At 40.7% G+C, this 15971-nt stretch overlaps 1 protein-coding gene across 1 annotated transcript in view; it reads left to right on the top strand.

Annotated features, from left to right (window-relative positions):
• Positions 1 to 12912: 12912 nt before the first annotated feature.
• The window catches only part of LOC139418397 (transcriptional regulator ATRX-like), a 48478-nt gene continuing 45419 nt past the window's right edge, over positions 12913 to 15971 (top strand). The window contains exon 1 of the mRNA XM_071167799.1: positions 12913 to 13181. Within this exon, the coding sequence (XP_071023900.1) occupies positions 13162 to 13181 (20 nt within the window). The 5' untranslated portion in view covers positions 12913 to 13161. The remainder of the gene's footprint in view (positions 13182 to 15971) is intronic.

The raw sequence follows: 15971 nt of genomic DNA, 5'->3' as shown, positions 1-15971 counted from the left end.
TTCTTAGCACCGTGGATGGATGCACTAATCAGGTTACGCACCCAATGAATATGGGTCCGGTACATTTCTCAAATGTCTGGTAAATTAAAATGTGGCTGCTCAAATGTCCGGCGCCACATTTTCCTAATTGAAACCCTGCTACCAAGTGGGAAACTCAGGATCCGACTTCCGCCTAAGTTAGCAAGTCTGACATTTTTTCAGTTTCCGACATGAAGTGGACTCGGCATCAATCTAACCAGCATGGCGTTCCGGCCCCAGAGCAGCTCACTGTAAACAAGCGTAATGGTAGGGTCCAAATGTTCTGGCAAGTGAGAGCAAATGAATGGCAGTCTGCCCATCACATAGAAGTCATGTTCCCCTGCTCAGGCCAGGCAAGGCCCCGGGCAAAGATGGTGGATAAATTAAGATAGTTCACTCATGCCGTTTATCTTTTTTTTAAAGGTAAATTCCGGTCTACTTAAATGGGTGAGTCTCCCATAGATGCCAAAGCAATCGAGGGGTTGGTTGTTTAGCAACAAAATCGATGCCTTCACAACTATGGGTCAAACATACGGGGTTGGCTTAGATTGTTGACAACATGTAAACTATATTTCATCGCCAATGTTTATTGAAAACATAAATGCATTTGCACAATGAGCAATTGTCTCTCAAATACATAATTACAGTTGTTGGTTAATTAACTAGCGAATTTTAGCCATATTTGTATAGCCATGACATCAGTCAAAACACCTCAAAACAAGACATGGTATAAAGAACAAGATCAAACTAGCTGAAACGAGCCACCTTTGATTCCCCACATGTCAGCTTGTTGTTATTAGCTAGGATTCCATCCAATTAGCGACAGATTTTCATACAAATATTCAAAAATGTGCAGAAAGAAAATATGCACATTTTCCCACCAGTGGTGTTTCCACCAAATGGTCTTGGTGCAGATAAAAATGCCTGATGACATTATGCACACAAAAAGTCATTTTCATGTACCGAATAAAAATCTAAAGTTTAATGTGTTTCCATCGCATGTCTTATCTACCGATAGTTTTGTCTCAAAAAATGTGCCTACCCTGGTCTTGACATGTGCGCTTTAGCCAACAGCTCGCAGATACAGTGTGGGTAGGCTAGTCTACATGATGAGATTATTATGGGTATTTGTATTTGTCAAACGGCAGTCAAGCATCGATCCTCATGCCACTGTAACCGATGTGAAATGGCCAGCTAGTTAGCGGGGTGCGCGCTAATAGCGTTTCGATCGGTGACTTCACTTGCTCTTAGACCTTGAAGTAGTGGTTCTCTGCACGATGCTTCGTGGGTGTCAGTTGTTTATGTGTGCAGAGGGTCCCTGGTTCGCGCCCGGGTTGGGGCGAGGAGAGGGACGGAAGCTAAACTCTCACACCGCCAGAAACAGACCCTCGAGCATCAAGATCACTGTGCACTTTCATCACCCTGTGAAATTCATCATAAATGATTTAGTCTGTAGCCTAATTAATTGCATGGTTTCTTTAGTGGGAGGACCATACTATATCATCGCGTGACTCGAAGTTTAATTCGATATGATGGTTACTGACACAAAAATATCCCGCCATGTCGAACGAACAAATTATCTTTAGGTATTTAGACAATTGTACCGAAACAGATTCCATAACTGCTGTCGTGATTTTTCTTTCATACGGTATGGTATGACTTTACTCGCATAAAAACTGGATGGAAACGTGATTAGATTTGCTAGCTATCTGGCCATCCCGAATCTCAACAACACACGGACTTCTGCCCTATTGAATAGTGCGCCTCGTTTTCGTGACATTGTCAGCTAACCCGGCTATATTGCAGCTGGGTCTGGGCTACTACCTCACTGACTTGAATTGAACCAGAAAAAAAACAAAGTGGGATGTCTCGCTTCGATTCGGACTCGGGGATGGGGCTTCATACGGGCGGAGCTCTTCCCGAGTCCGGGAGATTCATATTACTCTGGGTTCCGGCTAATGGTACTTGGGCCGAGTCCACTTCAGCATATCTGTCTGTCCCGTTTAATTTTTCAGAAGTAGGCCATATGAGGTTTTTATTTGGCAGGTGATTGAAGAATAAAAAAACTCATTAATGTAATAATTTCACCTCTAAAATCAAAAATTGGTCCCATTAGGCTATTAGATGGAGAAGGACCCTAGAGAATCTATGCTATAAATTAATTAGATTTTACTACATTTTTTTATTCTGAAATGAGAAATTCTAATGTATTGTTTATGTCTATGTTGTTCATAGTTCGGTTGATAGCTGCAATATTACTACCTACGTTTAATATAATATTACTACCTACATTTAATATTATTTTTGAGGGGGCACTGCCGGACTGATGCTGTCCCTTTGCTGTGAGCTTTGGCTCAGTTCAGGCTGCCAGATCTGGGCCAAGTCTGTACCGTATTTAATTTCGGACTCGGGCTGGCAGTTTTAGATCTGGCATGCTGGAATCAGACCAGGTCCCGGGGGACAGACTTTTTGTGCTACCTGGGACATTTCCTGACTGCAACCCCACTTTCCTAAACAACAAATGCTATCCCAGTCCGACCTGTCCTTGGGTCTTTTGATCCATCTGTGTATATGGGCATAAAATCCTGATATTTAAAAGATGACTGGATACTGTATAACTTGGATGGATCAAACCCCTCCCTGTCTTTCGGTAATCTCTCCAACACTTGTAAATCAACTACTAGAGGTGGGAGTAGCCATGGTGGTGGACTCACAGGGATAGGTACCATGGGGGTGAACTCCCTGCCAAACAGTCCCATCTGCCTTGCCTGGGTATCTGCCACCCATCCAAAGCCTGTATTCTGTCCACAACCCATGTCTCTGTAAGTTAACCCAATAGTTAATTGCCAACTGTTGTTTTCTAATATGTAATGGTGTCTCCCCAATCCCCACCTGTAGAGCTGACTCTGGAGAGGTCTGAAAGGCCTCACTACAAGGCCTTACTACATATTCTGAATCCTTGCGTCTGTATGACATCAAGCCTTTTCAGTGATATCCAGGATGCCGAATTATTTTCGTTAGTCTATTACAGATTGAATCAAATCAACATACATGGTCCTCAGTGAGAAATGCCCAGCCACTAACTCCATCCCTGTCAGACAGTGCATCACATTTAGAACTTTAAAAAAAACATTTTCCTACTACTCCCTCAATGTGTTCTAGGTCCCGGTTTCCCGATAGCGATGGAATTTGGGCTTGAGTGTTTTAAAGATGCATATGTAAGATTATAACTTTAGACGTCCCCTCGCCCATAGGGACCCTCTGCACACATCAACATCAGTCACCCACGAAGCATCGTTACCAATCGCTCCACAAAAGCCGTGGTTCTTGCAGAGCAAGGGGAACCACTACTTCAAGGTCTCAGAGCAAGTGACGTCACCGATTTAAACGCTATTTAGCGCGTGTAACAGGGTTATATTGGTGATTCCCCTTGCAACTTTATTGTTAAGCCAATGGGTTTTTGGTTTGAGTTTGTCTTGCCTTCACCTACTCAACATGGCATCTTATTGGCTGGTTTGCGTAGCTTGCTTACGAGGGGGGATGTTCCAGTTAGAATCGTCCCAGTGAACAAGCACCAAACCAGCGGTAAGTTGTTGGTTGCCAAGCACTGTACATCAAAAGTTATTTTTATACTCTCAAGTGATGATTTAAATGTACAATTTATATCAAATTGTTTGTAAATGTTATTCGAACATCACACATAAGATGCAGTGGTTTTTAGAGAATATTTGTTGTGCATTTTTTTGTAGAGAATTCCCGCCAGTACTAGCTAGCAACTTAGCGTGTCTGGTGGGGGGGTTTCATATATTTTGTACAGTGCGTGAGTGCAGAGTTGGATGGTGAGACGTGCATTGCATGACGTGCAATTTGGTGTCGTTCCTATCAGGTACATTGTTAAAGATATTATATTGTATATTGTAATTGTATTATTTTGGTAACTAGCCCAGTGAACAAGCACCAAACCAGCGTGCGTGAGTGCAGAGTTGGATGGTGAGACGTGCATTGCATGACGTGCAATTTTGTGTCGTTCCTATCAGAATAAAGCTACATGACTGGTGCTGCATGTTGGAGTTCCGTGTCGATGACTGATTGTACACAACACAAGACGAGTACTGTTACACGCGCACCACCGCTAACTAGCTAGACGTTTCACATCCGTTACACATATTTCCTACAACTGCTGAAGACATAACATGCATTTATGTCCCAAAACACCACACAGAGCAGCCTGGTCTCATAGACTAGATGTAACATAGTAGATGTAAATCCAAGACAATCATATTAGTATGATATGTTACGTTTGGGATGGTTACATAAGACAGAGATTTGTGTATAACTAATGCGAATGTCCAGCAATCCAAAGGTTGTGAGTTCAAATCTCATCATTAACAAATTTAGCAACTTTTCAACTACTTACTAGCTACTTTGTAACTACTAAGCATGTTAGCTAACCCTTCCCCTAACTTTAACCCCTAGCCTAGCTAACGTTGCTAGAATTCGTAACATATATGTTTTGCAAATTCGTAACATATAGTACATTTTGCACATTCATATCATACGAAATGAGTGATGAACATCCGCAAATGAATACAGTGTCATGGATTTACATACAGAATCATTCGAAATGCTCTGAGACCATTGTACATTTTGTTAATTCAAAACATATAATACGAATTGTAATTTGTAACATATTATAAAAAATGGTTGATGGACAACCACAAGTTAATACATACCAATAAGAAACGCAACATATCATTCTAAATGATGGATCTCTGATTTATGTACAGAATGATAGGAAATGCTCTGAGACCAGTGTTGTGCAGAGAGAACGTTCGCTAAATGCGTCGTTGAGGGATGATGTGTCGATACTGATAGGATCGAAAGAAAGGCAGCTCTGGTCTCAGCTTTCTCCTTTCAAAATGTACTTAACATTAGAATTATTCCACAATACTAACGGCGGATCAGCGCCTACCTAGAGAGATATTATCACCTATGGCTGCAAATATTGTGACAGTTTATTCTATTGCTTACTCTATAATAATGCACTAAATTGAGGTTTAGCACATCATTGCGCCGACTTTTTCCACCAATATCGTTTTTTGGTGGCTACAGCAAAGATGCAGATGTCACTTGGTTAGCTAGCAAGAAATGTAAATCATTTTGATAGCTAGCTATGCTGAACTTTGATCGACTATCCACAGTTAGCGTATTTCTTAGTTGTCAATCAAATGTAATTGGCATCGATTAAATGGCTGTTTAGGCAAGCAAGTTCCTACTCCGTTATCAAAACCTGGGTTAGGAAGAACATGCATTGGCATGCAAGCTGCAGAAGGGTGAACAGGCTACTATTCCCCATCGTCTATCTGTGTAATTTTGACAGCTAACTTAAAAAACTGAAAAAGTTTGAGAGGGTTTATCTACTGTTCCCTCGTTAGATTAGTGGTCAAGCCACCCACTATGACGTTTACGTCTGAATTTTATTTATTTTCTTTTTCTGAATTTAGTGAGCGAATACACAACACCTTACGGTATCGCGTGTTTTCTGGTAGGGAAACTGAGTCAGATGCACGCAGAGAGAGTAGAGAAGACAGCTACAAATCATTCGAAGCAAACAGTTTGAATCACACTTATTCAATAATCCATAATAAAAACTATACCAAAATGTTTATTTCAGCCTAACGGGTGTGCCTTTCAGCAAATGTTAAATTGTTAAAGCAAGATGTAAATGCAGCCATGACCTACAAACAGCACACAAAGTAGATTTGTTTAATACTACGAAAAAACACTGTGTGACCCTGATTTAGCCCATTGCAGTAAAAAGGTAATGGATTTAATTGTCATTGTTTGTCAACACTCTACACTTCAAAAATCTTCAAACTCTGTCAAATTGAGGAGGGATGTCTTGGGGGATGTCTTTCGGATGTGAAGTTAAATGGGTTTCCTGACTCTGTGGTCGCTAAAGATCCCATGTCACTTATTGTAAGAATAGAGATGTTAACCCTGGTGTCCTGGCTAAATTACTAATCTGTCCCTCATACCATCATGGCCACCTAATCATCCCCAGCTTCCAATTGGCTCATTCATCATTGTAACTATTCCCCAGGTCATTGCTATAAATTAGATTGTGCTCTCAGTCAACTTACCTGGTAAAAAAAAATGGTCGTTCATGGCTAGACAACCATTTTCAAGTCTTGCATAGATTTTCAAGCAAATTTAAGTCAAAACTGTAACTCGGCCACCACTATGCTTGAAAATGTGTTGTATTTGATTTGCCCCAAACATAACACTTGTATCAGGACAAAAGTGAATTGCTTTGCCACATTTATTTGCAGTATTATTATCAATCACATTTATTTACATCAGACGATGTCACAAAGTGCTGTATAGAAACCCAGCATAAAACCCCAAACAGCATGGAATGCAGAAGTAGAAATACAGTAGATAGGAAAAACTCCCAAGAAAGGCTGAAACCTAGGAAGAAACCTAGAGAGGAAGCAGGCTCTGAGGGGTGGCCAGTCCTCTCTGGCTGTGCCAGGTTGATATTATAACAGTACATGGCCAAGATGTTCAAACGTTCATCGATGACCAGCAGGGTCACATAATAATAATAATCCCAGTGGTTGTAGAGGGTGCAACAGGTCAGCACCAGTAAATGTCCATTGGTTTTTCATAGCCAAGCATTCAGAGTTAGAGACAGCAGGTGCGGTAGAGAGAGAGTTTGCCTTGTTGCAAACAGGATGCATGTTTTGTAATATTTTTATTCTGTACAGGCTTCCTTCTTTTCACTCTGTCAATTAGGTTAGTATTGTGGAGTAACTACAATGTTGTTGATCCATCCTCAGTTTTCTTCTATCACAGACATCAATCTCTGTAACTGTTTTAAAGTCACCATTGGTCTCATGGTGAAATCCCTGAGCAGTTTCCTTCCTCTCCAGCAACTGAGTTAGGAAGGATGCCTGTATCTTTGTTGTGACTGGGTGTATTGGTACACCATCCAACGTGAAATTAATAACTTCACCATGCTCAAAGGGATATTCATTGTCTGCTTTTTTATTTTTACCCATCTACCAATATGTTCCCTTCTTTGCATGGCATTGGAAAACCTCACTGGTCTTTGTAGTCGAATCTGTGTTTGAAATTCACTGCTCAACTGAGGGACCTTACAGATAATTGTATGTGTTGGGTACAGAGACGAGGTAGTCATTAAAAAATCATGTTAATAAACACTATTATTGCACACAGTGTGAGTTCCTGCAACTTATGTGACTTGTTAAGCACATTTTTACTCCTGAATTTACCATAAGGGGTTGATTACTTATTGACTCAAGACGTTTCGGCTTTTTATTTTTTTTATAATAAAAAATTATAATAAAACATAATTCCACGTTTATATTATGGGATATTGTGTGTATAGGTCAGTGACAACAAATATAAATGTAATTAATTTTAATACAGATTTAACACAGTAAAATAGGATGGTAAACACTCCCACTAGTACATCACAGTGAACTTTGAGTGATTTTAATTAAGGCATTCATTCATGCAGACATGTGATGTTAACCATCCAATTTTACTGTGTTAAAATGAAAATGATAGTCCATCAAATAGCACTGTAATATAAAGTAAACTAGTGTTTTTCCTATTTTGTAGCTGGCATGTGGATTAGTGACAATGGATTAGTGATCTACTAGTGGCAAACGTGTGACCAATTGTTTAACATCCATTTTTACTGTTTTAAAATTGAATTATGTTCCCTCACTGTAATATACTGTAAACAAGTGTTTTTCCAATGTTGAAGCTGTCCTAGTATGGGCATGTTATACTGAATCAATAAGGCAGGAGGAGGTGTGATATATGGCCAATATACCAAGGCCAAGGGCTGTTCTTATTCACGACGCAATTCGGAGTGCCTGAACGCAGCCCTTAGCCGTGGCATATTGACCACATATCACAAACCCCCAAGGTGCCTTATTGCTATTCTAAACTGGTTGCCATTGTAATTAGATCAGTAAAAACGAATGTTTTTTCACACCCATGGTATACGGTCTGAAATACCATGACTGTCAGCCAATCAGCGTTCAGGGCTCGAACCATCCAGTTTATAATTTGCAATGTTAATGACAATGGATTAGTGATGATCTAGTGGCAGACGTGACAAAATGTTTACCATCCATTTGTACTGTTTTCGAATGTAATTGAAATCACTGAAAGTTCATTATAATATACAGTAAACTAGTGTTTTTCCAATGTTTTAGCTGGCATAATATGGGCATGTTATGCTTTGCATTAAAAATGACAATGGAATAGTGATCTACTCGTGGCAGACACAGGGATTTGGAACCAAAATTATTTTCCAATCGTTTCGTTCTAAACAGAACCATTATTGTTTTTGTTCCATTCCACTGTTCCAGCAAAATAATGTTCTGAACCAGTTCGAAACCCCCCAAAAGTATCAGTTTATATTGTTCCTTTCTGTTCCTTTTTAAATCTCTGAAATATATTCTTTGACATTTAGCTCAATATTAAATTACTTCACCAATCAGTGCAGATAGAGCAGCTTGCTGTGGAGCGGGTAACCAATTTAATCTGTATAGGAAAGTCATTAAGAACAAATTGTATTTTGCAGTAACTGCATGGTTTAATCATAATGAAAGACAAACAATTTTGAGGGTGAGGAGAGAGCGAGTGAGAATGGGGGAAGCTTGAGTTGAAGTACTGGACATCTTGTTATGACATGCATTATTTGAATTAGGCCCCAAAAATTATACCTACGGAGGAGCAGCTTCTATGGAGGAACTTTTAACGTCTATGAACTTCCGAGTTGGTTTAACGTTGGACTAGAGAAAACGTTAGCTAGCTAGCGAGCTAACAAGCTTGTGTGTTCAGAGTAGCGCTAGAAAAAAAAAAGCTGTCTTACTAATAAATCCAATGTGAACCGTGATAACTATAGGATCCTTAACTTGCATTGAAAAAGTAAATCCATTCTTCTGTAATCTCTTCCTTTTGTCTTAGTGGGAAAGGGCAATGTGGAGTGCAATTGAGATTGTGTCATCTGTGGATCTGTTGGGTTGGTGTGCTAACTGGGGGGGGGGGGTCCAGTATGTCTGGGAAGATTGTGTTGTGAGACATGACCAGCCTTTCAAAGCTTTTCATGGCTACAAATGTGAGTGCAAGGGGGCGATAGTCATTTAGACAGGTTATCATGGCGTTCTCGGGCACAGGGGCTATGGTGGCCTGCTTGAAACATGTAGGTATTACAGACTGGGTCAGAGAGATGTTGAAAATGTCAGTGAAGACACTTGACATCTGGTCACCCCATGCTCTGAGTACGCTTCCTGGTAATCAGTTTTACACTGCAGCCTTTTGAATGTTACCTGTTTAAAGGTCTTACATCGGCTATGGAGAGCGTGATCACACAGTCATCTGGAACAGCTGGTGAACTCATGCATAGTTCACCAGCTGAACTATGAAGGTATTCAATCAATCAAATGTATTTGTAAAGCCCTTTTTACATCAGCAGATGTCAAAGTGTTATACAGAAGCCCAGCCTAAAACACCAAACAATGCAGATGTAGAAGCACGGTGGCTAGGAAAAAGTCCCCAGGAAGGCAGGAACCTAGGAAAAAACCAGGCTCTGAGGGGTGGCCAGTCCTATTCTGGCTGTGCCAGATGGAGATTATAAGAGTACATGGCCATTTAAGGCCACATTGTTCTTCAAGATGTTCAATTGTTCTTAGCTGACCAGCAGGGTAAAATAACAATCAGTGGTTGTAGAGGGTGCAACAGGTCAGTACCTCAGGAGTAAATGTCAGTTGGCTTTCCATGGCCAAGCATTCAGAGGTCGAGACAGCAGGTGCGGGAGAGAGAGAGTCAAAAACAGCAGGTCCGGAACAAGATAGCACATCCGGTGAAGAGGTCAGGATTCCATAGCCACAGGCAGAACAGTTAAAATGGAGCAGCAGCACGACCAGGTGGACTGGGGACAGCCAGGAGTCATCAGTCCAGGTAGTCCTGAGGCATGATCCTAGGGCTCAGGTCCTCCGGGAAGGAGGGAGAGCGAGAGAATTAGAGGGAGCATACTTAAATTTACACAGGACACCAGATAAGACAGGACAATTACACCAGTTAACAGATTTTAGCTCATCTGGTAGGCTCCCGTCACTGGACAGATCGCAGCTGGTTTTCCCTTTGTAATCCGTAATAGTTTGCAAGCCCTGCCACATCTGACGAGCGTCAGAGCCGGTGTAGTAGGATTTGATCTTTGTCCTGTATTGACCAGGTCTAACCTTTAGCTCAGTGTGGATGTTACCTGTAATCCATGGCTTCTGGTTGGGATATGTACATATGGTCACTGTAGGGACAATGTCATCGATGCACTTATTAATGAAGCCGATGACTGATGTGGTAAACTCCTCAATGCCATCTGATGAATTCTGGAACATATTCCAGTCTGTGCTAGCAAAACGGTCCAGTAGCTTAGCATCTGATTCTTGAGCACGTCACTGGTACTTCCTGATAAGAGTTTTTGCTTGGAATCAGGAGGATAGCATTATGGTCAGATTTGCCAAATGGAGGGCGAGGGCGAGATTTTTATGCGTCTCTGTGTGTGGAGTAAAATTGATCTAGAGTTTTTTTTGCCTCTAGTTCACAGGTGTCATGCTGGTAGAAATTAGGTTAAACATTTCAGTTTTCCTGCATTAATGTCACCGGACAAAAGTCACCTGTTGGTTATCATTTTCTTGTTTGCTAATGGCAATATCACAGCTATTTGAATGCAGTCTTAGTGCCAGCATCGGTTTGTGGTGGTAAATGGACAGCTACAAAAAATATAAACTCTCTTGGTAAAGAGTGTGGTTTCAACTGATGAGGTATTCTAACTCAGGCGAGAAAACCTCAAGACTTGTTAATATTAGATTGCGCACCAGTTTTTGTTAACAAAGAGACACACACCACCTCTGAGCTTCTCCGATGCAGCCGTTCTGTCCTGTTGATATATAGGAAAACCATCTAAATGAACATTTACCATGTCCTTGTTCAGCCAAGACTCTGAGAAACATAGGATACAGTTCATCACATCGATAGGATAGTCTCGAACCGAGCTCATGCAGTTTATTCTCCAGTGGTTGCACAGGTGACATGCCAATAGATCAAAGCATAGAGGCGATTTATCCACTCTTCAACATGGTCTTTTCAGGTATCCCGCACACCAGCCTCTATAGGCCCGTCTCATCCATCCTTCATCGAGTGTCGGGATTTGGGCCTGGTCTACAATAATCAATATGTCTCCGACTCATTGAATTAGACCTCTTTGTCCAAATGGAGGTCAGTGATAGCTGTTCTGATGCCCAGAACTCTTTTCAGTCATAGGAAACGATGGCAGAAACATTATGTAGAAACAGGAAAAAGTCTCTGCACACTTCCAGTCAGATGCAAATGTTTTTAATTATAGCTGAGCTTTCGGTCAGTCGACCTTCATCAGAGCATATCTCCACAAACAATAGCGGGACAGATAAGGCCACAGTGAGCCAGAGGTAATTGCAGACACCTGTGGTAATCTAAAGTACCCAAAAGGGCCACAAGGTGTCATAATATCAGATACAGGATAAAATAGAACTTGTTATAGATGTATTTCTACTAGAACAAAAACACATGTACACAGGGAATGTGGTTAGTATAATTAATCCATACTCTCAAAGATAGCAATAAAGGTGAAAAACTACATAAAAAATAAAGAAAAGGAAAACATATACAGCACTATATACATATGCAGAACCAGGAGAAATCTAGAAAACAACCAGATAAAGGTAAAGGTAACCTGTCAGGGAAGTATCGGGCCACTAGGGCTGTCATGAATACAGGACATCCTAATAGCAGGGAGTGTGTTAAGCTAAAATGATGTAAAGATTATGTACAAAAAGGTTAAGATCAGCCCAATACAAAAACACAGAAACCAGGCCCTGATCATGTGCAAGTTAATACATTTAGATACACAAGCCCTTACCAAGATGAACAGTCGTTGGTCTATTATAATCAAATGTTGTGGGCCAATAGTTCCATCCCAACTGAAATTCCCTTTAAAGGTAGTTTAGTAATTGGTAGCTTGGAAGATGATATTTTCAGAGTAGCTTCCCCAGTGCTAACCACTGCTCCTATAGGGTTATCCCACTTGGGGCACAGGTTGTTATTTGTTCCACTACCTACCCTCTTCATTCAGGAGAGTGTGGCTGTGGCCACAAACACCATCCTACTTATGATACCAGTGCAGTGAACAAAGACTGTGCACTGCCTCTTTCAGGTATTGAACTTGGGTCTCCCAGTCCACAGGCAGACTTGCGAACCAATGTGACTAGAATGACGTTTTAAGTAACCTTACATTTTCCAGGACATAGCCATGTCTTATATGGGCAGAAAGCCTAAATTCTTGTTAATCTAACTGAAGTGTCCAATTTACAGTAGCTATTTCAGTGAAAAAATACCATGCTATTGTTTGAGGAGAGTGCATAACAACAAACTTTTATCGTGGCTGGTTTGATACATTCACCTCTGAAAGTAAATAATGTACTTACATTCAGTGATCTTGCTCTGATTTGTCACCCTGAGGGTCCCAGAGATAAAATGTAGCATAGTTTTGTTTGATAAAATCAATTTTTATATTCAAATGTAGGAACTGGGTTCTACAGTTTGAACCCCTGCTGTGTAGATTTGGGTGTCATTTTAGTCGAAAATTGAAAAAAGGTCCGATCCTTATTAACCCACTTAGGGGATATGGTAAGGATGACCCAAGGGTCTTTACAATAACAATGTGGCTCCCAGGCGTTGTGACTGTGAGATCATCTGCGCAACTCGAGTAGCCTACTATAAAAAGATGTCCAGGAAGCGGCCAAATTAACATTTGAACTCAAAATGACTGCAGCTCCGACCACACAGGACAGACTGGAACGCGCCCATTCTCAGATTTGCGCAGTCGCAATGATGAAAGCATTCGAGAAACACCGCCATTATTGCGTAGCTAGTTTGACTATTGCATTGTGTTAGCGACCTAAACAAAAGTTACCTGCAATAATGAGGGCAATTGTGACATTTTGTGGGAGTAAGCCCATATAGTGCGCGCCGTTTGCATAAGGTGCCGTTGACCAGCTCAAGATGTCCGCAGAGATGCTCAGGTAACAAACATATCGACCGTTCAGCAAGCTACTGTAGCTAGTAGGGCAAGCCGTAGATGGCTAACCGTAACTAGCTAGCTTATTTGCTGCCTGCTAGCTTCCTAAAGCACTCGGTCCTCACATTCAAGCTACAAGTCCGACTTGAACTTCTGACATTTACATCATTATTACATCATTACATACATCAAGATATACCTAGTTATGTTTGCCCAACGTTATTGTATGATATTTATCTAGCTAGGGAACAAGCTTTACTGCTAGCTAACTAGCTATACATTAGTTGAATGACGTACATTAACGTTAGCTAACGAGCTAGATAGCTAATTGGTTTGTCAATGATCTGAGCGCGGTTTCCCAAAAGCATCTTAAGGCTAAGTTCAACGTTAGGAAAATATATGGTGAATTTAGTCTTAAGATACCTTTGGGAAAACAGGCCCTGTTGTTTTTTTTTAGGGTAGCTCTCAGAAAAAACCTTAGGGTTTAAATGCAATTTCAAATATAAGTTACAGTTTATATAAGGAAATCAGTATGGTGAGTTAAATTTATTAGGCCCTGAATTTCACAGGGCAGGGATGGAAGTCATGGGCTGGCGTGGTTGCACGTTGTCTGAGGTTGAGTCTGGGTGGATGTACTGACAAATTCGTTTGGAGTTAAGTTTGAGGTGGCATATGGTAGAGAACTTAACATTCAAATCTCTAGCAACAGTTCTGTTGGACATTCCTGCAGTCAGCATGCCAATTGCACGCTCCCTCAAAGCATGGGCCTCTGTGGCGTTGTGACAAAACTGCACATTTTAGTGCCCTTTTAGTCCCCAGCACCAGTGTATTGATTATGTTTAAACAGCTATTTGATATGCCACACCTGTTAGATGGACGGATTATCTTGGCAGAGGAGAAATGCAACCTAGCAGGAATGTAAACTAATTTGTGCACAAAATTTGAAAGAAATAAGCTGTGTATGGAACATTTCTGGGATCTTTAATTTCAGCAGATAAAACATGGGACCAACACTTTACATGTTTATTTTTGTTCAGTATACAATTCTGACACTGTTTTAACATTTAGAAAAGCCAATCATCGCTTGCAAAACAATTTTTGAAAATACATAATAGCCCTTTCATATCAGCCAGAAAGAAACTTTCACATAAAAATATACACTTACTGTTGCAGATTTGTACAGATCATATGCTGTGTGCCTCCAGTTGTAAAACTACACTTCCTCCCCAGTAACTTACACACGGGTGTTCGAGCAGATAGCTAATTGGCACAGGTGATCGATCGCCTCTGTGTACCTTCTGTAATCAAGGGCTGTAACATGGACATTAGTCTGGTTAATCAGGCTGTAATACACAATTCATTGGTATATCGCCTGAAGCTAATGCTAGCAACATCATGTTCCTTACCAGCCAGAATGATTAATAAAATGAAATTCAAACTTAACCTGTTGTGCATGCTCAGACATGTCACCCACTGAGCATGTTTGGGATGCTCTGGATCGAATAGTACGACAGCGTGTTCAATATCCAGCAACTTTGCACAGCCATTGAAGAGGAGTGGGACAACATTCCACAATCAACAGCCTGATCAACTCTATGCGAAGGAGATGTCGCTCTAATGAGGCAAATGGTGGTCATACCAGATACTGACTGGTTTTCTGATCCACTCCCCTACCTTTGATTTTAAGGTATCTATTCCCAGTCATGTGAAATCTGTAGATTTGGGCCTAATGAATTCATTTAAATTGACTAGTTTCCTTATATGAACTGTAAACAATAACAGTAAAATCACTGAAATTGTTGCATGTTGTGTTGATATTTTTGCTCAGTGTAATTAAAATGATATAAATATCAAAGCAAAAATTCAACCAATGCTAGAGCACCAGCCTCTGCCACATTGATACATTGTCGGTTAAATGGCCTAAATGAGCGCATGGAACTCCGAGATGGCCAATGCAGCTGTTGGCCTATAACTTCCATTGTCAACTAATTAAAATGGATAAAGCCAAGAAATAAAACAGAAAATATACACGGATGAAAATTCCGGTTCTTTCATTCACCTCTACTCACTCAGCATGTTGGCCTTCCTTTCACTAATAAAGTGCAACATTTGTATCGACTGGATCTTGCATGAAGTTGTCTCTGAACTTGCAACATTGTCTCAACTAGTCTATTCCAGGCGCTCAGCTTCCTACACCAGTGAGCTCGGGACAGACAGCTATTTTTGTGCAAGGGAAAGGTATTTTCTGACGTTTCAACTGGATATATCCAGTCATCGGCTGATATTTTGCTCTTTCACACCAGGCTTGGTGATTATCGAGGGGGAGAGATTGGAAAGATTATTTCAGATAGGCCTACTGTGAGGAACTATAATTTGCAATGGAGCTGAAATAAAAGATCCCCCAAAAAATTCCAAATGCACAAAAAGCTTATTTCTCTAAAAATGTTGTTCACATATTTGTTTACATCCCTGTTAGTGAGCATTTCTCCTTTGCCAAAATAATACATCCACCTTACAAGTGTGGGATATCAAGAAGCTGATTAAACAGCATGATCTTTACACAGGTGCACCTTGTGCTGGGGACAATAAAAGGCCACTCGAATGTGGACTTCTGTCACACAACGCCACAGATGTCTCGTGTTTTGAGGGAGCATGCAATTGGAATGCTGACTGTAGGAATGTCCATCAGAGCTGTTGCCAGAGAATTGAATGTTAATTTCTATACCATAAGCCTCCGTTGTTTTAGAGAATTTTACAGTACTTCCAACCGGCCTCAAAACTGAAGACTATGTGT

This window comes from Oncorhynchus clarkii, chromosome 10 (genome assembly GCF_045791955.1).
Source record: "Oncorhynchus clarkii lewisi isolate Uvic-CL-2024 chromosome 10, UVic_Ocla_1.0, whole genome shotgun sequence".
Taxonomy (NCBI): Eukaryota; Metazoa; Chordata; class Actinopteri; order Salmoniformes; family Salmonidae; genus Oncorhynchus; species Oncorhynchus clarkii.
Note: the sequence above shows the minus strand (reverse complement) of the source record. Positions and strands in the feature narration are given on the sequence as shown.